The 24,586-nt window shown below is 40.7% G+C and overlaps 1 protein-coding gene across 10 annotated transcripts in view; it reads right to left on the bottom strand.

The window, feature by feature from the left end:
* The window catches only part of PLCB4 (phospholipase C beta 4), a 489,193-nt gene that overhangs the window by 309,066 nt on the left and 155,541 nt on the right, over positions 1 to 24,586 (bottom strand). For 7 of the 10 annotated variants that reach the window (XM_088844295.1, XM_088844296.1, XM_055426743.2 and 4 more), the window contains one exon: positions 2,932 to 3,008. In XM_088844295.1, coding sequence (XP_088700421.1) covers positions 2,932 to 2,934 — 3 coding nt within the window. In that variant the 5' untranslated portion in view covers positions 2,935 to 3,008. The remainder of the gene's footprint in view (positions 1 to 2,931; positions 3,009 to 24,586) is intronic. The other 3 variants (XM_055426778.2, XM_088844297.1, XM_055426785.2) reach the window with 1 other exon arrangement.

Genomic DNA, 24,586 nt, shown 5'->3' with positions numbered 1-24,586 from the left:
TAATGAGGTGGATGAAACTGGAGCCTATTATACAGAGTGAAGTAAGTCAGAAAGAAAAACACCAATACAGTATATTAATGCATATATATGGAATTTAGAAAGATGCAAATGATAACCCTGTATGAGAGACAGCAAAAGAGACACAGATGTATAGAACAGTCTTTGGGACTCTGTGGGAGAGGGTGAGGGTGGGATGATTTGGGAGAATGGCATTGAAACATGTATGTTGTCATATGTGAAACGAATCACCAGTTCAGGGTCGATGCATGTTATAGGATGCTCGGGGCTGGCGTGTGGGGATAACCCAGAGGGAGGATAAAGGGAGGAGGGAGGTGGGAGGGGGGTTCAGGAGGGGGAACTTATGTACACCCGGGGCGAATTCATGTGAATGTATGGCAAAACCAACCAATACAATATTGTAAAATAATTTGCCTCCAATAAAAAATTAATTATTAAAAAAAAAAGATAGCCAACAATTGAATGTTGCTAGAGTAAAATGCTTTTATTTTTAGAAGAGGATGGCAGGAAACACACAAGAATTTTCTCCCTGGGAAAAAGGCAAGCCTAACACAATGACAATCAAAAACCTGGCGACAAGTGAGACACCAGGTTCAATCAGGTCCTATCGGGTGTGGGGATGGAAGAGGAGCCCACGTTCTATGTTAGCTGTCCCAGGGCCCAATGCCATCTAAAGCGTCAGCCAGTCAGTCATGTCCACCTCTTTGTGATCCACATGGACTGTAGCCCGCCAGGCTTTTCTGTCTGTGGGATTCTCCAGGCAAGAATACTGGAGTGGGTTGCCATGCCCTTCTCCAGGGGATCTTCCCAACCCAGGGATTGAACCCAGGTCTCCTGCATTGCAGGCAGATTCTTTACCACCTGAGCCACAAAGGAAGCCTCAATGCCATCTAAAGTCTTTGTAAAATCAAATAGGTGGCATCTATACCACTTAATATAGAAGGAATCATAAAATATAGAAAAAAAACTTCTAAGCTCTAGGTTATTTTGTTTTTTATTCTTAAATCAAGTCTTTCTTTTCACAAAATACCTAATTCTTCATAGGGACCATTTATAACAGATGATGAACAATACTTATTTTTTAAGGATAATACAATGATTGTACAGAGAAAGTAGTCAAAAAAAAAACATTAAAAAGAAACCAAAAAATAGATACCCTGTCCACATTGATTTAAAGTCTCTAGTGAATTATTTAGATTCCCAACTTGAGTTTGCCTGCTGAGACATGGTTTATGAATCATCCATGGGGAACAGTAAAATATACTGCACTTGACTAAAAATAAGTAGGAACATTCAATAATAAATCTACTTTCTTGATCTTCTTCTGTCATCGTTAAGTCCTGATCTGGTAGTATGGTGAACTTGTCAGGTACTATAAGTCTTCCCTTCTCTCACAGAAAGGCTGGAAGAAAACCAGCCATGGGCCCTGCCAGGATATAATGGAATGTCTGACATGGCATGAAGCATGGAGAAGAAAATAATACTGATTTTAAATGCTTGGGACCTGGAGCTCACTTATAGACGGGATGCGACATGAAAGTCGCTCAGTTGTGTCTGACTCTTTGCGACCCATGGACTGTAGCCCACCAGGCTTCTCTGTCCGTGGAGCCTGGAATCCACTGTAGTCCATGGGATTCTCCAGCCAGAATACTGGAATGGGTAGCCTTTCCCTTCTCCAAGGGATCTTCCCAACCCAGGGATCAAACCCAAATCTCCCACATTACAGGCAGATTCTTTACCAACTGAACCACAAGGGAAGCCCAAGAGTACTGGACTGGTTAGCCTATGCCTTCTCCAGAGGATCTTCCCAACCCAGGAATCAAACCGAGGTCTCCCGCATTGCAGGCAGATTCTTTACCAGCTGAGCCACAACGGAAGCCCAAAGAAATATCAGTGAAAGTGAAAGTCGCTCAGTGTCTGACTCTTTGCAACCCCATGCACTATATAGTCCATGGAATTCTCCAGGCCAGAATACTGGAGTGGATAGCTGTTCCCTTCTCCAGGGGATCTTCCCAACCCAGGGATGGAACCCAGGTCTCCCACATTGCAGGCAGATTCTTTACCATTAAATATAAACCCGCTGGTTATTTTTTTCATGTGATCACTATAAAATTACTTCTTGTCCCTTGAAGTAAGAAATGAATATAGTTCAAATTTTTTATTTACAACACCAAGAAGAAAATAACAATCGGCCAAAGGAGTTGTAAAAGAGCATTCACTAGGACTCTGGCTCTTGAATAAAGCATGGGCAATTCATCATTTATAAATAAAAAGAACTGTGCATATATATCTCTGACTTCCATTTTAGCATTTTTTTAAAGATTTGTAGAACGGAACTTCAGAGAAACACAGGAGGGAGTTAATCACATCATCTTTATAGGCGCCTCCCACAAAACGGAGGGTGGGTTCAGGCTGACAGTGACCTTTCGCATCTGTGAGAACTTTTTAAACAAAATGTGCGTAAGATTAAAACAAGTCACATACATTTCTCCTCAGAAAGAACTACGTAAAACAGTAATTTTAATAATAATATCTGAAGGAAATGGCAACGCACTCCAGTACTCTTGCCTGGGAAATCCCATGGACAGAGGCTCCTGGCAGGCTACAGGCCCACGGGGTCACAAAGAGTCAGACACAACTCAGTGGCTAACACACTGACGCTTACCAAATGCACACAATAGTCAGTGCAGACAGCAAGTAGAAAATCTAGCAGAAAATGAAGCATCCAAAGCTGGTAGAATGAATAAACCTGAATCTAGAAAATGCCAGGTGATGAGTGCTCCACAACATCAAAGGAAACGTCTGTGAACCAGTTTTGAGAGGCATTTCGGATGGGACAACAGTGTGACTGAAGGGATTCGTTTTACAGACTGAAAGTTCTAGAACTCCACAAAACTATCAACTCTTACGCACCATGTGCAGAGTACATACCAGATGGCTTGGGGCTGGATAAAGGTGATGTCTGCTTAGTCCAATTACAGCGCTGTCCTCTGTGAAGGAACGACACAGAACAGAGAAAAATGAATGTAAAGGACTTCTGGAATCCTCATGGAAATCTCTGTACTTCAAAATCAAAACCCCTAGTATTCTTTAAAACACATCAGAAAGAGATATTAATAAATTAGTGACAGTTTCTAAACAGATGACAAAAACACATAATCATCAAATCAGAAATGTTACTGCTACACTCAGCCTACAGGGTTAATATACTCTCTCTCTACTAAGCCACCGATCTCCAATTCAACCTCTTGACCTACCAAAATAATTAAGCAGCAGTTGAACAAAGATACTCAAAATGTTCTAGAGGTAGATACAATGATCTTTTCCTGATTGATAGTAAAACTGACAGTAACTTTAAGAAACTTTTCAAAGAAGAGCAGTGCTGGACAGGAAAGGTTTACAATGAAATTGCATCTGTGTACAGTCAATACTTTTTATGTGTACTTTTGTATCGTCTTCATTAAGAAGTTGTTATGCAGATTTTGGACTTGACATTGAAGTTAGACTTCAAGATCTTTCCAAGATGTGTGGGGTGGGGGAGTGACACAGGTCCGGTGGTGTCAAAAGTTCAAATAAGTAAGAGGAAGTCCATTTCCACCAGGAAAGAAGGCAGAGGCAGAGAAACTGGCGATCCAGACATGGAAAATGATGTCTGTAAAAGAGGAACTGGGATTTTGCAAAGATCATCATCTGTTTGTGGAGATGTCTACTGTAAGCTCCCAGGTAAAAAGGTTCATCAAAACGTTCATTCAGGCTTTTCTGTAACATTGAATGGAAAAACCCAATCAAATCTTTGGCCAACCCAATACAGCCACAAGTGAAAACTATGTCATTAAAAAAAAGAAACAATTAGAACCAAGATGTATACACCCAGCACCAAGGTAGTGCCTAGCACGCACTAGGTATTTCCCACATTGTCAGTAAACAGATGAATAACTAAACGGTCCCCCTAGAGCTGGGAAGTTAAAACTGTTTACCTCCTGGGACTGTGAAACAAGCTCAGTTCCAAAAAAGCTCATTGATTAATAACTCTGCCATACCATGCTCTTCATTGTGAGAGACCATTTGGTGCCCAAGTCTTTTAAGTCTCTGTAACCAGAGACTTAAATACTGGACACATTCTGCTTTCCTTTTCTAATTCCTTAAGTAACTATCCAGCATAAAACTGAGGCAGTATTCCATAAGCCTTTCTACTTCTGTCCGTGGCTAGGATATTACATTTAGGAAACCCAGTTTTGAAACACTTAACTACACAGAGGTGAAGCAGTATAAGCAGTGTGTCATGAACTGTTTAGCTACTGGGGTATGATGGGCAGACCTCTGTAACTGACTTGGTGCTAGACTCACGCGTGAATCAAGGCCGTAAGCTACCAATGTTTTCATCCAATTATTATTACTCTAGGTGCTGAAGGATGTAAATTGGGTCTTTGGTAAAGAAGAGACCAAATGGATTAGTAAGCCCGTGTGTCTGTGTATTTGCCTCTACAGATCTCTGTGTTTATGTGTCTCTGTATGTGCATTTGGTCTTTCAAAAGAAGAAAGACAATTTTCTATAACATAGAAGAAAAAGTAATAAATAGTTATAAAAAGTCCCCAAATCCCAGATCCTATTAATGCTGATGTAAACAAAAGCTGTTTTTCAAAAAATTTAAGCCCACTGAAGAAGAAAAAGATAATAACAAAAATATTATTTTTAATGTAAAAAAGATTATAACAAAATATATTTGCTGAAAAGCACTATTCAACAAATAGTACTGGGACAACTAGAAATCCACATGCAAAGCGATGAAGGTGGCTCCTACCTCACACCATTTGCCAAAAAAAATTGTGCAAACTGGATCATAGATGTAAACATAAGAGCCAAAACTATAAAACTCTTAGGAGTAAATGTAACATGGAAACAAGTCTGTGTGACCAAGGATTCAGGCAATGGTTTCATAGAAACAATACTAAAGGCACAAACAACAAAGAAAAAATAGGTAAGTTGGACATCATCAAATTAAAAACTTCTGTGCTTCAGAGGTCACCATCAAGAAGGTGAAAAGACAGCCCACAAAATGGAAAAAGATTTTTGCAAACTGCATATCTAATAGGAGACTTATATCCAGAATATTTTAAGAAGAACTATTATAATTTAATGACAAAAAGATAACCCAATTTAAAAATGAGTAAATAATTTAAATAGACATTTCTCAAAAAAAGATACACAAATACATAAAGAAATGCTCAGCTATCATATAAAATTAAGTCAAAAACCACAATAAGATACTTATTCACACCTACTAAAATAAGTTTAATGAGGAAACAGTTTAAGAAAAGTGTTGATGAGAATTTGGAGAAATCAGAAGCCTCCTACATTGCTCCTGGGATATAAATGCAGCAGCCACTTTGGAAAGCAGTCTGGTATTTCTCAAACTGTTAAGCATAGAATTCCTCTGTGTGTGTGTGTGTGTGTGTGTGTACATGTGTGTTAGTCACACAGTCATGACTGCTTGGGGGCCCATGGACTGTAGCCCACCAGGCTCCTCTGTCTATGGGATTCTCCAGGCAAGAGTACTGGAGTGGGTTGCCATTCCCTTCTCCAGGGATCTCCCCCACACAGCCCAGTAACTCTGAAGAGAAATGAGATGTGTGTCCAAACAAAAAACTAATGTGTTTTTTCATGGTAGTATTATTCAAGATAGCCAACAGGTTGAAATAATCTCAATATCCATGAAGTGAGAAATGGATTTTTAAAATGTGGTATATCTATACAATAAATTTTATTCAGCAATCAAAAGAATACAACACAAATACATGTAACAACATGAATGAAACTTAAAAATATACTAAATGAAAGAAGCCAGTCACAAAGGCCACATATTGTATGACTGTATGTAAATGAAATGTCCAGAATAGGCAAATCCACAGATACGGATGCCTTGCTCCTTGGAAGAAGAGTTATGGCCAACCTAGACAGCACAGTAGAAAGCAAAGACATTACTTTGCCAACAAAGATCTGTCTACTCAAAGCTATGGTTTTTCTAGTAGTCACGTATGGATTTGAGAGTTGGACTATTAAGAAAGCTGTGTCGAAAAATTGATGCTTCTGAACTGTGGTGTTGGAGAAAACTCCTGAGAGTCCCTTGGACTGCAAGGAGATCCAACCAGTCCATCCTAAAGAAAATCAGTCCTGAATATTCACTGGAAGGCCTGATGCTGAAGCTGAGGCTCTAATACTTTGGCCACCTGATGAGAAGAACTGAATCATTGGAAAAAACCCTGATACTGGAAAAGATTGAAGGCAGGAGGAGAAGGGGACAACAGAGGATGAGATGGTTGGATGGCATCACCAACCCGATGGACATGAGTTTGAGTAAGCTCTGGGAGTTGCTAGTGGACAGGGAAGCCTGGCGTGCTACAGTCCATGGGGTTGCAGAGTCAGACACAACTGAGCAACTGAACTGAACAGATGCAGAGAGCAGATCAGTGCTTGTACAGGACTGGAAGGGCAGGGAAGGTGGGGACCACTCGCTCAAGGGGGTGGGATTTCTCTTGGAGGTGATGAAAATGTTCTGAGATTAGACTGTAAAGATGGCAGCATAACTTTGTGTATATACTAAAAACCACTGAATCATGCATTTTGAGTTGGTGAATTTTATGCTTTATAAATGATATTTCATTGAAGTTTAAAAAAAGGTTAACTTTCAGTAAGTTTGCCAGTGAATAGAAGTTGGCTTCTTTCAAAAATAACAAAATACTTACACTCTCCAAGGAAACAGTAACTGGTGAATATTTATATTTTTAAGAGACTATCCTAATTCTCTATGGGATTTATTATGATGGGAAATACAATTATATTTTTCTTTTTCCAAAGAAGAGCATATGCTTGCAAAGTACCACTAGTGGCAGATGCCACAGTGCTTGAGATACAGTCTTATTTCAAAGCAATGGGGAGTTTAGCCAAGTGTGATATTTTTATTGCTCAGTGGAGGAGAAAAAGAAAACCTACAATTATAAGAGACTCACACTGAGAGGCCTGTTTTTATGAATCTATGTATTGAACCCAAAAAGACTAGCATTCAGTGCTCTCCCCGATATAGTCAATATTGAAATTTTGTTTTCAAGTGAAGAGTAACTGGGCAAGACTGAATCCAAACAGATTCCCTTGCTCCGATCTGCTATTAGACTTGGGAAAGTACTGTTTTACAAACAGAACGTTACAGCACTGTCATATCAGTGAGTTTGTGCAGTGTAACCAACCACCTCAAACCTGTGTGACTTAATCAGTAAATATTTACTTTGGTTCACACCAAGATCCCAAGTTGGTGAGGACAGCAAGAGTGTGGGTCCCCCTGCACGAGCCTCTGCCATGTCACAGTGTTACCATAGCAGCAGGCAAAGCAAACCACGTGGTCAGGCCCAGACTCGAAGGATGGATAGGCAGTCCCACCACCTGATGGGAGCTTGATGCTTCACAGGTGTGGACACGGGAGGGGAAGACTTGGTGACCACATTTACAAAGCACCACGGCTGGAACACACTCCCACTCATGGCCCACAGAGATAGTTTATAATTCATTAGTTTTTATTCAAGGTACAGCTTACACGTAAAATATAGGTATTTTACCACTACACATGGAGAGAGAATGTACAGTGCATACACATTAATGCAGCCTCTATATATGAAAAATTACATCAGTCTCTACTGACCTTAATTCTATCACAACAAATACACTAATGGCTATTTACTATAATAATGTTATCACGTTACTAGTCATTTATCAGTTATTTTTTCTTTTTAAGTGAAAATGTTTAAGTGGAAAAGATGAGTCATAAGTTCAAGTAAAAGATTTCACCAAATCCAAAGAAGTGGCTCAGGAATAACCTAAGTTTGCTATGCTATGCTAAATTGCTTCAGTCGTGTCCAACTCTTTGCGACCCTATGGATTGTGGCCTGCCAGGCTGCACTGTCCCTGGGATCCTCCAGGCAAGAATACTGGAGTGGGTTGCCATTTCCTTTTAGAGCCCTGAAACTTTACCATACATACAAATTGGCAAAGTTATTTGGTAGAAAAGCAGATTCTGTTTGAGACAGGATTCTCATACAGATAACAGACTCTGCATCTCTACCAAGCTCCCAGGAGGTGTTGATGCTACTGGCTCCACAGCACACCCTGAGCAGCAAGCGAGGAGAAGGCCATCAGAGGAAACCGAGGACACCCATCTACCAGCCACGTGGTCTGTGAGCACCTGACCACACCTCTGGGAGCCCACTCATCTGTAAGAGGGGGCACTGCTAGCACCCATCTCAGAAGTCTGGGTGGGGGTGAAGGGAGACAACCAGGGCAGGCACCCGGGACGGGGCCAGCCACACGGAACAGAGCGCACGGTTCCTCCTCTGACGCGTCTCACTGTTGATGACTTCCAGAAGAGGCCTCGGTGGAGCTGCAGGTTAAAGAGTGGGATCGGCTGGGCCCAAAGGACACTATTGGCACAACCACACAAAGTAATCTAAAAAGGACATATAGCGCATCTGCTGTGCATGTGTATTTATCCATCACTTTGCTTACACCTGAAACTAACACTACGTTGTAAGTCAACTACACTTCAATTTAAAAAAAAAGGCAACCAGATCTTTAAAACTTGTTTCACCAAAGTAAGATCACATTTGATAGTTCCACAGAGGGTTCAAACACGTTGCCGTCTCCTCCGAGCCACTCCATAAGCATGCATCGTGCACCCCACGGCTTGACACTAGGACACGACGGTGACCAAGCGAGCAAAACCACTGTGCTCCTGGCGCTCACGCTTCATGCTGCACGCAAACTGGCTCCTCTGGGCTACGCTGGAGGAGGGGCTGCCGAGGGCTTCATCTGGTTGGTGATCTTTTAACATCTGAGCTGACGGCTAACACTTACGTGTTGGGAGATTTCCCACAAATCTTCAGAACCCCAGCTACACTTGGACATTTGGAAGACTGGGCAATATAGACCCAGAATACGGGTCTCCAGCCAGAACCGAGAGGTGGCTGGTCCTCCTGAGAAGACCTGGGTCCTCCTGGCCCCCAGCACCTCCCTCTGGATCATCCCCAGCAGGTGGCCCTCACCCATGCGCCCCAGCTCCCCTCTTGCCCCTGGGTTAGTGACCCAACCGAAAGAAAGCTCAGAGAGCACCGCTGATGACAGGGAAGCGGGAAAGCGTCCACCGTCCTGGACGGCACATTCTCCTTCACCATCAAGCAATAAACGTCTAGCAAGGGTGCACCTTCACCATCCCTCTGCCCTTCCCAAAGTCTAAAAGCACCACCTTGAGAAACCCAGAAGACCTACAGCTCCTGGATCTGGCATTTATTGTGGCTCACTGGCTCTAAAATGTTTAACTGGGGGCTCTTCATAGGAATTTATTATGAGTTATTTTAAAAGTGTTATATTTTTCTCTAAATAATGGCAATGGCTTTGCAATTACACACCTGTCTTCTTTTGCCTGGTTTCCCTTGTGTGTTGGTTTTCTGTAACTGCGTCACAAAACTGTTATGAACTTCATGGCTTAAAACAACAATTTAGTAGCTCGTGGTCCTGTAGGTGAGAAGTCTGGGTCCAGCTGTAGGGTTCTCTGTTGAACACCTTACTGCTGCTGCTGCTGCCACTGCTAAGTCGCTTCAGTTGTGTCCGACTCTGTGCGACCCCACAGACGGCAGCCCACCAGGCTCCCCTGTCCCTGGGATTCTCCAGGCAAGAACACTGGAGTGGGTTGCCATTTCCTTCTCCAATGCATGAAAGTTAAAGTGAAAGTGTCGCTCAGTCGTGTCTGACTGTTCGCGACCCCATGGACTGCAGCCTACCGGGCTCCTCTGTCCATGGGATCTTCCAGGCAAGAGTACTGGAGTAGGGTGCCATTGCCTTCTCCATTGAATACCTTACAAGGCTACAATCAAGTCTGCTAGGCTTCCTTCCTTTCTGGAACTTGAGGAATGAATGACTTCCAAGCTCGGGCAGATGGCTGGCCAATCTCACGTCCTTACAGTCACAAGACTGAGGCCACTTCCTGACGGCTGTCAGCAGGGGCCACGCCCAGCTCCCAGATGGCACCCATACTCCTGGCCACATGGCCCCACCATCATCCCGTTCAGCAAGGGAGAATCTCCCTCATATGGAATTCCTTCCTCTCCTTGAACCTATCTTGAGTCCCTTCTAGATTCTCAGCTGACTAGGACAGACCCACCAAAGGAAACCTCATTCTTAAAGTCAACCATGCCACCCAACATAACCACATTTCAGAAATGACTCAAGGTCACAGTTGCCAGGGTGGGAGTCCTGGGGCCATCTGAGAATTCTGCCTGCTGTACCTAATACCTGCCTACTGCATGCATTTGTCATCGGCATGCGTTTTTTTCTCAGGCTGGAAGCTGACATCATGTCACAAGGAGAGCTAGCCAGCCAGCAGAGAGGATGCCCTGAGAGAGCACACTTGGGACAGGTCTCCCACTCATCACTAGAGCAGCTAATACTCCAACCCTAAGAATGCCTGTTCTCTGCCACCTTCCAGATCTATGTGAGATGTGTCTCTCCTTGAGTTTAAACTGAACCTTGTGAAATCATATGTGTAGACAATTGATATTCGGAAGGAGGAAAAGGAAGGGCAGAAGAAGGTAAAAAAAGAGAGAAGAAAACAAACACATAACTAGTACCTAGAAGGAACACAAATAAATTTTAAGTGCCCAAATAACACCACAGGCTAAAAATCTTTTAATTGTTATATTTTTCTACACAGTCTCAACCAACTTAACTGCTTTTCACACATATATTTCACTGTTTAGAAGTTACATAGAGACAACATATCCATAACCATACTAACAGTAAAAGGAAAAGGATAAAGAAAATTAAAAAGCATGCTTAATATAATCACTAGCACATGGCATATTCATTAAGATGTTTTTAACTGGAAAAAAAATGACAATCTTTAGGTTATCTTCCTTCAAAAACATGTTTGGTTAGAAAGCAAAACCATTTGACAGGTCCAGAAGAAGCAAAGCAAATAATAATAGCAATAATAACCAACTAATGAGCACGACAAGGCTGTATATTGTCATACCGATTATTTAACGTCTATGCAGACAGAGTACATCATGCGAAATGCCAGGCTGGATGAGTCACAAGCTAGAATCAATCTTGATTGCCAGGAGAAATATCAACAACCTTAGATATGCAGATAATACCACTCTAATGACAGAAAGCCAACAGGAACTAAAGAGCCTCTGGATGAGGGTGAAAGAGGAGAGTGACAAAGCTGGCTTTAAATCCAACATTCAAAAAACTAAGATCAAGTCCAATCACTTCATGGCAAATAGATGAGGAAAAAGTAGAAACAGTGACAGACTTTATTTTCTTGGACTCCAAAATCACTGTGGACAATGACTGCAGCCATGAAATTAAAAAATGCTTACTCCTTGGAAGGAAAGCTATGACAAACCTAGACAGAGTATTAAAAAGCAGAGATATCATTTTGCCGACAAAAATCTGTATAGTCAAAGCTATGGTTTTTCCAGTAGTCATGTATGGATGTGAGAGCTGAACCATAAGGAAGGCCAAGTGCTGAAGAATTGACACTTTTGAACTGTGGTGGTGGAGAAGACTCTTGAAAGTCCCTTGGACTACAAGGAGATCAAGCCAGTCAACTCTAAAGGAGATCAACAGTGAATATTCATTGAAAGGACTGATGCTGAAGCTGAAACTCCAATACTTTGGCCACCTACGCAAAAAGCTGATTCATTGGAAAAGACCCTGCAGGCTGAAGAAAAAAGGAGAAGAGGGCAGTAGAGGATTAAATAGTTAGACAGCATCACCGACTTAATGGACACTAATTTGAGCAAACTCTGGAACACAGTAGAGGACAGAGGAGTCTGTCATGCTGCAGTCCGTGCAGCTGCAAACAATCGGACATGACTTAGCAACCAAACAAAACATGAGAAATTACTAAATTCAGATGCTGCTCTCAGTGTTTTGTGTACATTAACTCATTAAATCTCACCAAATTCTATAGAGTGGAAACTTTTTACAGATGAGGAGGCTGAGACACGGAGTAGTTACATTACAAGGAGAGAGTAAACAAAGGCATGCGAATTCAAACTCTGGATCCTTTCTCTTAAAACCATTAATTGTCCAAACAAGGTTATGAAGTCTTCTTAAAAAGAGAAAATAATCCAAGCATTCCTTAAGCCCTTATATCTTTATTTGGAGGAGGAGAGATGAAAGCTATAATTGATTACTTCTCCTTACTACTCCTTCCAAAATTATCTTACATTTTGAAACCAAAAGATTACAAAAAGATGGCAACAAAGCAAAAGCTAACACTAGACGCAAAGAGGAAAAACCACTGACTCTCCTACTAGAGAGAAGAAAGTGACTCTTTCTTTAGGTCATGAGAAAAGAAAAAGCTGTAGTTGCATAATCTCAGACCTTTCCCATCAATTCCATCCAGTCACAGAAGGGGCTCCCTGGCAGCCCAGACAGTAAAGAGTCTTCCTGCAATTCAGGAGACCTGGGTTTGATCCCTGGGTCGGGAAGATCAGCTAGAGAAGGGAATGGCAACCCACTCTAGCATTCTTCCTTGGAGAACTCCATTGATAGAGGAGCCTGATGGGCCGCAGTCCACAGAGTCTCAAAGAGTCGGACATGACTGAGTCACACACACACACACACACACACACACACACACGAACTCAAGAAGCATGTGCTCAGCAGCTGTAACAATAGGTCCCTGGAGGCAGAGACGGAGGTGGAGGTGGCGTTGGGATGGAGGCCACAGTACTACATTCTGATATCTGTATTAAAGGAACACTTGCTTTCTGAGGTAAAAGGGGGATGAGGGAAAGGATGGATTGGAAGTTTGGGATTAACAGATGTAAACTATTATATAGAGAATGAATAAATAGTAAGGTCATTCTGTATAGCACAGGGAATTTATTCAACATCCTATAATAAACCATAATGGAAAAGAAAATGAAAAATGATCTGTAACTGAATCACTTCTCTATATAGCAGAAACACAACACTGTAAATCAAATATACTTCAATTTAAAAAAGAAAAATAAGTTTAAAAAAAAGAACATTTTCTATCAACAATTCACTTCCACAACTAGGTTGGATGAGCCCACATCAGGGTGCATTTACTTGGTGATCATTCCTGGTACCTGCCATGCACTTGATCAAGGACTGTGACCTCCCCATTCCCTCTGTGTGAGGAGGTGAGTGATTAGAATGTCCTTTAATCCATTCTCTTTATGCTCCCCCACGGTTCCACCTCAGTTCCAAAGCCCTAGTGGGCACAGAGCAGAATTTACAGAAATATAAATATATTTTGTCCAAGTATCCTCCTTTAATCTGCTGCTTTGTGGACTTGCTCATTTGTGGGGTCTTGGCTTTTCCCAAATTTTGTTAGAATTTCTCATGAAATTGACTTAAAATTCCTATGCACTGCAGCCTCCCACAGCCACTCAAATAGTTTCAAGATCAGACATAATTCTTAAGGTCTTTGGCTGCCTCTGATTTCCAGTGATCCCTCAGAATATTTAAGCAGGGTCTTTGTTTTAGAAAGCTGGATATGTGCCAACCCAGGTAATTATTCTCTGCCTACCTTATTTCCCCAGGCAATTTTAATGGAAAATGGTATTATCCTTTACCTCAGTTCTAATCTGCTCTGAAGTGTCCCTGTGTCCTGCTTCTTCTTTGCATCATAAGCTAACTGAGCTGGTTTCTTTTTGAAGCTTACGTTAAAAAAAAATGCTTCTGAGTCTCCCAAGGGGGAAAATATCAGATAAATATGAGCCATTTAATTAGTCTCAAGTGAGTGTACTGATACCACTGGCAGCAGCTGCAAGAAACACTCCCCGTGCTGCCTAACCTCATGAAAAGCTTCTTTTGTGTACATAAATACAAAGGTTTTCTTACTGAAAACTGACCAAAAAGAGAAAAAAGTTCAAGGAGGGGAGTAGGAGAGACAATGAGACGATTTTACTCCCCTGAAATGATTTTTAAAGGTACTACTCCCTCCTTCATTTCCAAATAACCTGATTTTACAGTTAGCAGAACAAAATGCAGCATTTAACATGCTGTGGTTCAGTCAGTAAATCGTGTCTGACTCTGTGACCCCATGGACTGTAGCTCGCCACCCCAGGCTCCTCTGTTTATGGGATTTCCCAGGCAAGAATACTGCAGTGGGTTGCCATTTCCTTCTCGAAGGGATCTTCCCAACCCAGGGACTGAACCTGATTCCTATATTGGCAGGCAGAGCCACCAGGGAAGCCCCATCATTTAACACAGGATGCCAGAAATTCAATGCAAATGAAATAGAAATGTGCTGCTTGATTACACATTTAAACCAGTAGTGTCCAACAGAAATATGATAAAAGCCACAACTGTGAGTTACATATATAATTTTTGAATTTAATTTTACTTTTTTAAACTTTTGATTTTGTATTGGGGTATAGCTGATTAACAATATTGTGATAGTTTCAGGCAAACAGCGAAGTGGACTAAGTCATACATATACATTATATATGCAATTTTAAACTTTATAGGAGCCCCATTAAAAAGGTAAAAAACAGAATACTACTCAGCAACAATAGGGAAAGAATTCTTAATAATGCAATCTGGGGAGCCGTCAAGGGAATTTAGTGAAGCAAAAAGGCTAATCTCAATAGGTTATGTACTATACAGATCCATTTGCATGGCATCCTTGAAATGACGAACGTACACAAATAAATAACAGATTAATGATTTCAAGGAGTTAGGAGAGAGGTGGCCTAGGACTACAGTGCATGTAGATGTAGGCTATATCTTGCACATGATCATTGCGATGGAATTCTTATGTATTTTGACCGTGACGGTGATCATTGGAACTCTAGACAGATGATTAAATTGCATAGAACTAAACACACACATATGAGTGCAAGTACATCTGGTAAAATCTAAGTAATGTCAGTGGGCTGTCTCCATGTGAATTTCGTGGTTGTGATGCTATACCTAAGCTGTGTAAGATGGTATCAATTGGTGAAGGGTACAGAGGATCTCTCTGTGTTATCTTTTACAACAGCATGCAAATCTACAATACTCTGAGAATTATAAGCTTAAAGCAGTGAATTTAACTTTAATAATAGTTAACCCAGTATTTGCAGAATTTTCTTATATAATTGAAATATATGTAATTGATATAAAACTATTGAAATAGTTTACAATCCCTCTTTTTTTTTTTTGTTTTCTTGCATTCTAATTCTTTGGAATCCTATGTGTAGTTTATACTTACAGAACATTTCAACTCCTGGGTGTGGCTCTGATTACAGGCATATTCCTTTCTCAGTTCCCTCCAGTGAGGCAAATTAACATGAAATATCTTTGCTTTCTGGAAGTCTCTTCTAGAGGTTTATAATGAAACCCTTAGAGCTTGGACAGTCACCGAGAAATACATCTGGCCAGAGAAAAAATTTCAACAGTGGTACTAACTTGCATTTGTTTTGGATCATAGATCCAAATGAATAACTAGACTTCTAGTATCTTCTAAGAAATAATACCTAAGAAGAATTTCAAAAGCTGTAATACATAAACTGGGCTCAAGTATTAAGATTTAAAATCTTTTGGCCAATTACAGATTGGCCAAAAAGTTCCTTTGACTGTTAAGTAAATATAAAAGACACATATTTCTTTTTCACCAAGAACTTTATTGAACAACATATTCACTGTTTTGTTCCACTTCAGTTCAGTTCAGTCGCTGAGTTGTGTCCAGCACTTTGAGACCCCATGAACTGCAGCATGCCAGACCTCCCTGTCCATAATCAATTCCTGGAGTTTACCCAATCTCATGTTCATTGAATTGGTGATGCCATCCAGCCATCTCATCCTCTGTCGTCCCCTTCTCCTCCGGCCTTCAGTCTTTCCCAGCATCTGGATCTTTTCCAGTGAGTAAGTTCTTCGCATCAGGTGGCCAAAGTATTGAAGCTTCAGCTTCAACATCAGTCCTTCCAATGTACACCCAGGACTGATCTCCTTTAGGATGGACTGGTTGGATCTCCTTGCAGTCCAAGGGACCCTCAAGAGCCTTCTCCAACACCACAGTTCAAAAGCATCAAATCTTCGGCGCTCAGCTTTCTTTATACTCCAACTCTCACATCCATACATGACTACAGGAGAAACCATAGCATTGACTAGATGGACCTTGGTTGGCAAAGTAATGTCTCTGCTTTTTAATATGCTGTCTAGGTTAGTCATAACTTCCCTGCGAAGGAGTAAGCATCTTTTAATTTCATGACTGCAGTCAAGATCTGCAGTGATTTTGGAACCCCAAAAAATTAAGTCTGCCACTGTTTTCACTGTTTCCCCATCTATTTGCCATGAAGTGACAGGACAAGAGGACATGATCTTAGTTTTCTGAATGTTGAGCTTTAAGCCAACATTTTCACTCTCCTCTTTCACTTTTATCAAGAGGCTCTTTAGCTCCTCTTCACTTTCTGCCATATGGGTGGTGTCATCTGCATATCTGAGGTTGTTGACATTTCTCCTGGCAGTCTTAATCCCAGCTTGTGCTTCATCCAGCCCACCATTTCATAATGTACTCTGCATATAAGTTAAATAAGCAGGGTGACAATATACAGCCTCGAAGTACTCCTTTCCTAATTTGGAACCAGTCTGTTGTTTCATATCCAGTTCTAACTGTTGCTTCCTGACCTGCATACAGGATTCTCAAGAGGCAGCTCAGGTGGTCTGGGATTCCCATCTCTTTCAGAATGTTCCACAGTTTATTGTGATCCACAGTCAAAGGCTTTGGCATAGTCAATAGAGCAGAAATAGATGTTTTCCTGGAACTCTCTCGCTTTTTTGATGATCCAGCGGATGTTGTCAATTTGATCTCTGGTTCCTTTGCCTTTTCTAAAACCAGCTTGAACATCCGGAAGTTCATGATTCACGTACTGCTGAAGCCTGGCTTGGAGAATTTTGAGCATGACTTTACTAGCGTGTGAGATGAGTGCAACTGTGCAGTAGTTTGAGCATTCTTTGGCATCGCCTTTCTTTGGGATTGGAATGAAGACTGACCTTTTCCAGCCCTGTGGCCACTGCTGAGTTTTCCAAGTTTGCTGGCATATTGAGTGCAGCACTTTCACAGCATCATCTTTTAGGATTTGAAATAGCTCAACTGGAATTCCATCACCTCCACTAGCTTTGTTCATAGTGATGCTTCCTAAGGCCCACTTGACTTCACATTCCAGAATGTCTGGCTCTAGGTGAGTGATCACACCATCATGATTATCTGGTTCGTGAAGATTTTTTTTGTATAGTTCTTTTTTGTATGCTTGCCAGCTTTTCTTAGTATCTTCTGCTTCTGTTAGGTCCATACCATTTCTGTCCTTTATTGAGCTCATCTTTGCAAGAAATGTTTCCTTGGTATCTCTAATTTTCTTGAAGAGATCTCTAGTCTTTCCCATTCTATTGTTTTCCTCTATTTCTTTGCACTGATCGCTGAGGAAGGCTTTCTTATCTCTCCTTGCTATTCTTTGGAGCTCTGCATTCAGATGCTTATATCTTTCCTTTTCTCCTTTGTTTTTCACTTGTCTTCTTTTCACAGCTATTTGTAAGGCCTCCTCAGACAGCCATTTTGGTTTTTTGCATTCCTTTTTCTTGGGGATGGTCTTGCTCCCTTTATCCTGTATAATGTCATGAACCTCCGTCCATAGTTCTTCAGGTACTCTGTCTATCAGATATAGTCCCTTAAATCTTTTTCCCACTTCCACTGTATAATCATAAGGAATTTGACTTAGGTCATACCTGAATGGTCTAGTGGTTTTCCCCACTTTCTTCAATTTAAGTCTGAATTTGCCAATAAGGAGTTCATGATTTGAGCCACAGTCAGCTCCCAGTCTTGTTTTTGCTGACTTTATAGAGCTTCTCCATCTTTGGCTGCAAAGAATATAATCAATCTGATTTCTGTATTGACCATCTGGAGATGTCCATGTGTAGAGTCTTCTCTTGTGTTGTTGGAAGAGGGTGTTTGCTATGATCAGTGTGTTCTCGTGGCAAAACTCTATTAGCCTTTGCCCTGCTTCATTCCGTGCTCCAAGGCCAAATTTGCCTGTTACTCCAGGTGTTTCTTGACTTCCTACTTTTGCATTCCAGTCACCTATAATGAAAAGGACATCTTTTTTGTTCCATTACTTTCTGCCATTTTTTCAGGCAGCTTCGTAACTCCATATTCCCAAAGCATTTTATCTTTCTGAGCAAAGAACTGTTCCATGTGTGTTTTAGAGTTCAAGGGAATTGAAAGTTTTACCATTAAGAGAACTCTGTAAAGACTGAAATAAATGGAAATCAAAAGGTGCAATGTCTGGTCAATACAGCAGATGAACCAGAACTTCCCAACCAAGATGTGAGAATCTTTGCCGGGTCATCAGAGAAGCATGCAGTCTTGCTTTGTCTTGAGGGAAGATGATGTGTTTTCTGTTGACTAACTCTGGACACTTTTCATCGAGTGCCACTTTCAGTTGGTCTCACTGGGAGCAGTACTTGTCGGAGTTAATCATTTGGTTTTCTGGAGGATCACTTTAGAGGACTCCCTTTCGGTTCCACCATATACACAGCGTCGCCTTCGGATGAAGAGTGGCGTTTGGTGTGGCTGGCGGTGGTTCACGTCTCTTGCCCCAGGATGTCCTCCCCTCCCCGTTATTGTGTAGCGACCCCTTTCCTTCGCCCACCCATCACGATTTGTTTTAAAGTGAAACATTTAACATTTTTGTTATATTTCAGTAGAGGTGTGTATGCAGAAATACAATCAAGAAGTGTTTTTTCCACGTATGTGGAACCTAAACAATCAAAGTGGTTAATGTAACCAAGCTGGTGCAAATAGTTTTCATCACATGATTTGGATATTTTGAGTATGTTGCCTATAACACTGATTATTCTCAATTAAAGTCTCAATCTGACCACTATCAACTTTAGTTGGTCAACACGACCATGGAGCATCAACCCATGAGAAATCTCCAGCACAAAATCATGAGCCACTTTTGACATGCTTGATCAGTCACAACACCTTCTCCTGCTATGAGAAAATACATGGTACAAATATTTTTTGCTTATCAGTTACATTTTTTACCTTTCTTAAAATAATAAAGGCTCAGAGGTTAAAACGTCTGCCTCCAATGCGGAAGACCTGGGTTCTATCCCTGGGTCGGGAAGACCCCCTGGAGAAGGAAATGGTAACCCACTCCAGTATTCTTGCCTGGAGAATCCCATGGATGGAGAAGCCTGGTAGGCTACAGTCCACGGGGTCGCAAAGAGTCGGACACGACTGAGCAACTGAACGGAAGGAACGGAATATGTCGAAAATACTTTTTTTCTTCCATCTTCGGTTTTAACAGGTGTTTTTCTTCTTTCTTTTTTTAATGAATGCTGATATGACAGCTGTCACAATACAGTCTAACAAAATTGTTTCAAATGAAGTTAAAAATAGCTAAGCACTATTAGAGATATCTTACTGAAAAAAAAAATGAATGAATATTTTGGCCAAACAATATTTTTGAATCTTTGTAACTTTTTCTGTTGGGTTTCTCTCTCTCTCTTTGCTTTGCTATTTCCCTGTGCTGATTAGAAGTGAAATTATTAAAATAAAAAAGCCTTGTGTGTCTGCTCTTCATAGCCATGAAACTCTGGGACTCAATTTTCCTCTTCAGGCAGCGATGGAAGAGAAAGAAGCCAGTGATAAGTATCTGATGGCAGCTTTGAAAAATACATTAAATTAGGCCAAATCTCTTGGGACTCTGAAAACTAAGAGAGAGCAGATTTGGTTCTCAGACCATGCCTGACAAGAGGCCCAGGGCTCAATCTCAAAAGACCAGTGCAGTCTCCACCTCCAGAGAAAGTGGAAACAAGATGAGAGAATACTATTCCCAGATGGAGCCTTGGGGTATAAAAAGAGTGGGTTTGGGGATGAGAGAGACCTATCTTTGAGAATACAAGTCAATTAACCTCTCTTGGCCCCAGTTTCCTTGTTTGTAAAGCAGCAAAATCATCTACCTCACTCACTGTTATGAAGTTAAAGGAAATAATATACGAGAAGTGCTTATCACACTCACGCAGTCCAAGGCGGGTGTTCAGTTACTGCCCTCTCCCCATCTCTATTTCTGCACTCAAACAGTAATGAACACTGAGAAAATAATGTGTGCAAACTAAACTAAGAAGAGAAACAACAGGAACCCAAGAGCTGCTGTTCCAGAACAACAGAACAATACTGGAGTGAAATACTTCATTTTAATCTGATGTGTGTCACCTCTGATCTGCTGGTAGGACGCTGGTCTCAAGATCAATCTAGATTTATAGCATTCTTGAGACAGTTGTATATAAGCAGGTACACATAAGGCAAAAGATACAGAACAGTCTAGAAAAATGGAAACAGTGCTGGTTTGATCCAAGAATCATGACCTCAAAAAGCTTTATGTAGTCACATCCTTCACAAACATAAAATGCATCTTCCACTCAGAAAGTGAGAATGGGGAAAAAAAAAAAGAGTACAGCACAGTTTACAAGAACCACTCCATGTCTGAAGTTCTCTTGTTATGATTTATATAACTCTGAGACACATATTTATGTCTGTCAGATCATTTTTTTGGTCATCGACCACTAGTTTCATGAGAAATTACATCTTTAGCTGGCCCACTGGGGCCCAATTTACTGGGACACAGCAACAACTTGGGCTTTTATTGATGGAGCTGAACTCTACGAACTTTTCAAGACCCAGAACATGGCTGCTAATGACAGGGCCTTGACATGGGTACCATGTTGAATAGACAAGATCCAAATGCACAGTCTAGAATAATCTGCACGAGCAATAGCCTGCTCTGATTCTATTCCTTGTTCATTTGCATTTGATTTCATGAATGAACTAAAGCAGCTGATTTATCTACAGCTCTAACCTGTTCTCCGTCTTTATCAGCACACTAGGCTAACAGGCTGGGAGGGTCCCTCTGAAACAGCTTTTGGGAGACTGTGGGACAATTTTCTGCCATTGCTATTTCTGACCCCAAAATTCAACAAGTACTGCCTGAAGCAAGACAAGGTCTCACAAGGAGATCCTGCCCAGCAACTGAAGTAATGAAAGGAGACGCTAAGATGCAGGTGCGCTCACCCTCCTGACACTGAGACACCATCAGTGCCTGGACTCAGAAGCACAGCTGGTTTTAGAAATCAAGAGGAATAAGCCCCTGTTTTTTACTCGCATACAGTAAAATTCACTCTTTCTGGTATACAGTTCTATGAATTTTGACAAATGCACATAATCATGTTGCTGTTGTTCAGTCGCTAAGTTGTGTCCGACTCTTTGCAACCCCACAGACTGCAGCATGCCAGGTCCTCTACTGTCTCCCGGAATTTGCTCAAGTCCATTGAGTGGGTGATGTTATCTAACCATCTCATCCTCTGCTGCCCTCTTCTCCTTCTGCCTTCAAAATCATGTTCAGTTCAGTTCAGTTCAGTCGCTCAGTCGTGTCCGACTTGTTACCACCACACAAATCAAGAAAAAACAGTTTTCATCACCCCCAACTCTCTCTCAAACTGCTCTTCTGCAACCCGCCTCTCCTTTCAATCCTACCCACCCTCTAGGTATAAGAAATCATTGATGACATAACCTTTTGAGTTTGACCCTGACTTCCTTCACTTAGCAGGATGCACTTTGAGATCCATCCATATTGATGTGTTCATCAAGAGTTTGTTCCTTTTTATTGCTGAGTAATATTTCAATGTATGAATATATCACAGTTTGTTTTTTCATTCCCCAGCTGGAAGGACGTCTGGATTGTTTCCATTCTCTGATGATTATAAGTAAAGCTACTACAAATATTAGTGTACAGATTTTGTTGTGAAAATAAGTTTTCATTTCACTTAATTAAATACCCCAGGACTAGGACTTCTGAGTCATATGTAAGTATATGTTTAACAGTATAAGAAACTATTGATCTATCTTCCAAAGTGGCTATTCTATTTTACATTTTCACCAACAATGAATGTATGAGAATTCCAATTGCTTTCTGCAACCTCACTCACTTAGTACTACATATTTTTTTTCTTATTTTAGCCATTCTAATGAGTGTGGAGATATCTTACTGTGATTTTAAAATAATCAATCTTCAAGAGCATTTCAGAGTTCCATATATTATACTTTTATGTCAGTAATGTATTATTATCTTCCTTTGGAGATAAGGCAACAAGCCCAGACAAGTAAACTCACACATTTACAACATGCAGAAAACGATCTGGTTATATAAGAAATGTTCCTTCTACGTATTTGTAAGTATTTAAAACCTACAAATAATAATATATCAATAATAATAATAACAACAAAGTCCCATTTAACAATAGGAAATTACTATCTGATGCATCATAACCTTCATTAGCTTAAAAATTCATAAACATTGATAATTCAATCATATATATATTTGTATATATACTATATACAAAGATATATTTTATTATAAAAAAAATTTTGTCAAGCATATTGGTAGGTTTCATTTGATCACAAAGGGAGGAGTATTTAATATTTTAGGAAAATGAATTATACCAACATTACATATTTACATAATGATCTAGTTACAAACGTTAGCTATTCCAACAAATATCTCCATTTTTCAAAAATGGACTGTTTGTTCTGTTACCATTTGTACTCTAAGAAAATTAAATATATAGCTTTTGGATTTTTAGCATGTCTTATTTTTTATCACTTTGTTGTAATATTTACATGTCCTCTTCTGCTAAGGATCATTTTACACGTTCTTTATTTATTCCCACAAATAGAACAAGAAATTAAATGTCTTCTATGAAAAATAGTTGTTTCATTCATTCAAAAAATATTTATCGAATTTCTATCAGGAGGAGGAGAAGACAAGGGTGAAGTTTCTACTGTTTTGTTAGATGGAGGTTTCCATTGGGGTGTCATTAATCTGAAGAGAAGTGGGGGCATGAGCCCTCTGAAGGTCTGGAGGTAGAGGACTCCAGGAGGAGGGACCCACCGAGGCAGAAAGCCCTGAGCAGAGTATGTGGTTTACAAGGCTGAGGAGGGTAACATAGCTGGAACACAACAGAGGGAGCAGCAGGAGCCAGATTATTCACAGACATTGACTAAACCTGATTCTCAGTGAAGTAAGAAGCCAATGGAGACCTTGTAAGCAGCAGAGTTACATAGTCGGACCTAAGTTTTAAAGGAAACTGCTATTTGGAGAACTGACTGTAGCAAGGCAAGGGAGAAACAGAGAAACCAGTTAGCAGGCTGCCCCAGGAGTCCAAATGAGTGAGGACAGGCCAGTGCTTTAACAGCTGACACTGGGAAAACTGGTCAGTCTGGGGCATATTTTGAACGTAGAGGCAATGAACGTGCTAATGGATTCCATGTGTAGTGTAAGAAAAGGAAATGACTTCAAAATTGAAAACTAGAATCAGAAAGGTTAAAGAAACAAAATCATTTGTCTGAAAACCAATGAATGATTTCCTTTTGATGATGATTTTTAGGAATCTGAAACCCAGTATAACTGTAATGACAAGCTGGCATCCAACTTTGGAGCATCGAGAGTGAAGAGAGGAAACTGCGATGGCCTCTCCCAGTAAGTCGCTTTCAGAACACTTGCTGCCATCAGTCACCAAGGGAGAGTCGTTAAGAATGCTGAATGAAGGTCAAAATCAGGATACCATTCTTTCCCTTCTGCCCGTAATGACTTTTATGTAATATATTCCATATCAGTTACTGTAGTTGAGTTTGACAGGAATTATCCAGGTGAATGGATTAAACAACAGATAAACAAAATGACTGAAATGTAAATAGATGAAGGTTGATGCAATGGAGAGCAGGAACCAACAAGCAGGAAGAGATAAGATGCAATATAGCAAATTATAATTCCAAAACTTTCATACACTGCATCAATTGTCTAGAAAAATAAAAATCTGAAAACCTGGGGTTTAGCATACAAATGTTTTTCATCTCTCTCAGAAAGTTAAGGATGCTGTCAAGATGAAAATCACTTCTTATAAAGATAACCTAATGTTTCAAGACTGAGAATAATAATTTTAAAGAAATTCAAGATGGTCTGGAAAGACTAGAGAGATTGAAATTGTAAATATCGGGGTACAACTTTCTCCTAGACTTCAGTGAGTCCACCATCTGAGGTTCAAGGGTGAGAGAAGCAGTCAATGCCATACATGTTTCTCAGTATCCTGCAGAGATGGGGACAATGAAAAGAAAAATTTGGAACCAAAGCTTCCCAAGCGGCTCCACGCTAAAGAATCCAGCAGCCAAGCAGGACACTCAGGTTCGATACCTGGGTCAGGGAAAATATCCTGGAGAAGGAAATGGTGACCCACTCCAGTATTCTTGCCTGGAAAATCCCACAGACAGAGGAGCCTGGCAGAGGAGTCCGTTGGGTCTCAAAAAGAGTAGAACATGATTTAGCAACTAAACAACAACTCAAACCACTGTCCTTTAGGTTTGTTCCCATTACCTTACACAATATTTCTACACCTTAAGTGTTTAATAAATGCTTACTGAATGACTGAATGAGTGAGACTTTCTAC

Source organism: Moschus berezovskii, chromosome 15 (genome assembly GCF_049115385.1).
Source record: "Moschus berezovskii isolate FMDL1 chromosome 15, NW_MosBer_1.0, whole genome shotgun sequence".
NCBI lineage: Eukaryota > Metazoa > Chordata > Mammalia > Artiodactyla > Moschidae > Moschus > Moschus berezovskii.
The sequence above is the reverse complement of the archived record's forward strand: the minus strand, read 5'-3'. Positions and strand labels throughout refer to the sequence as shown.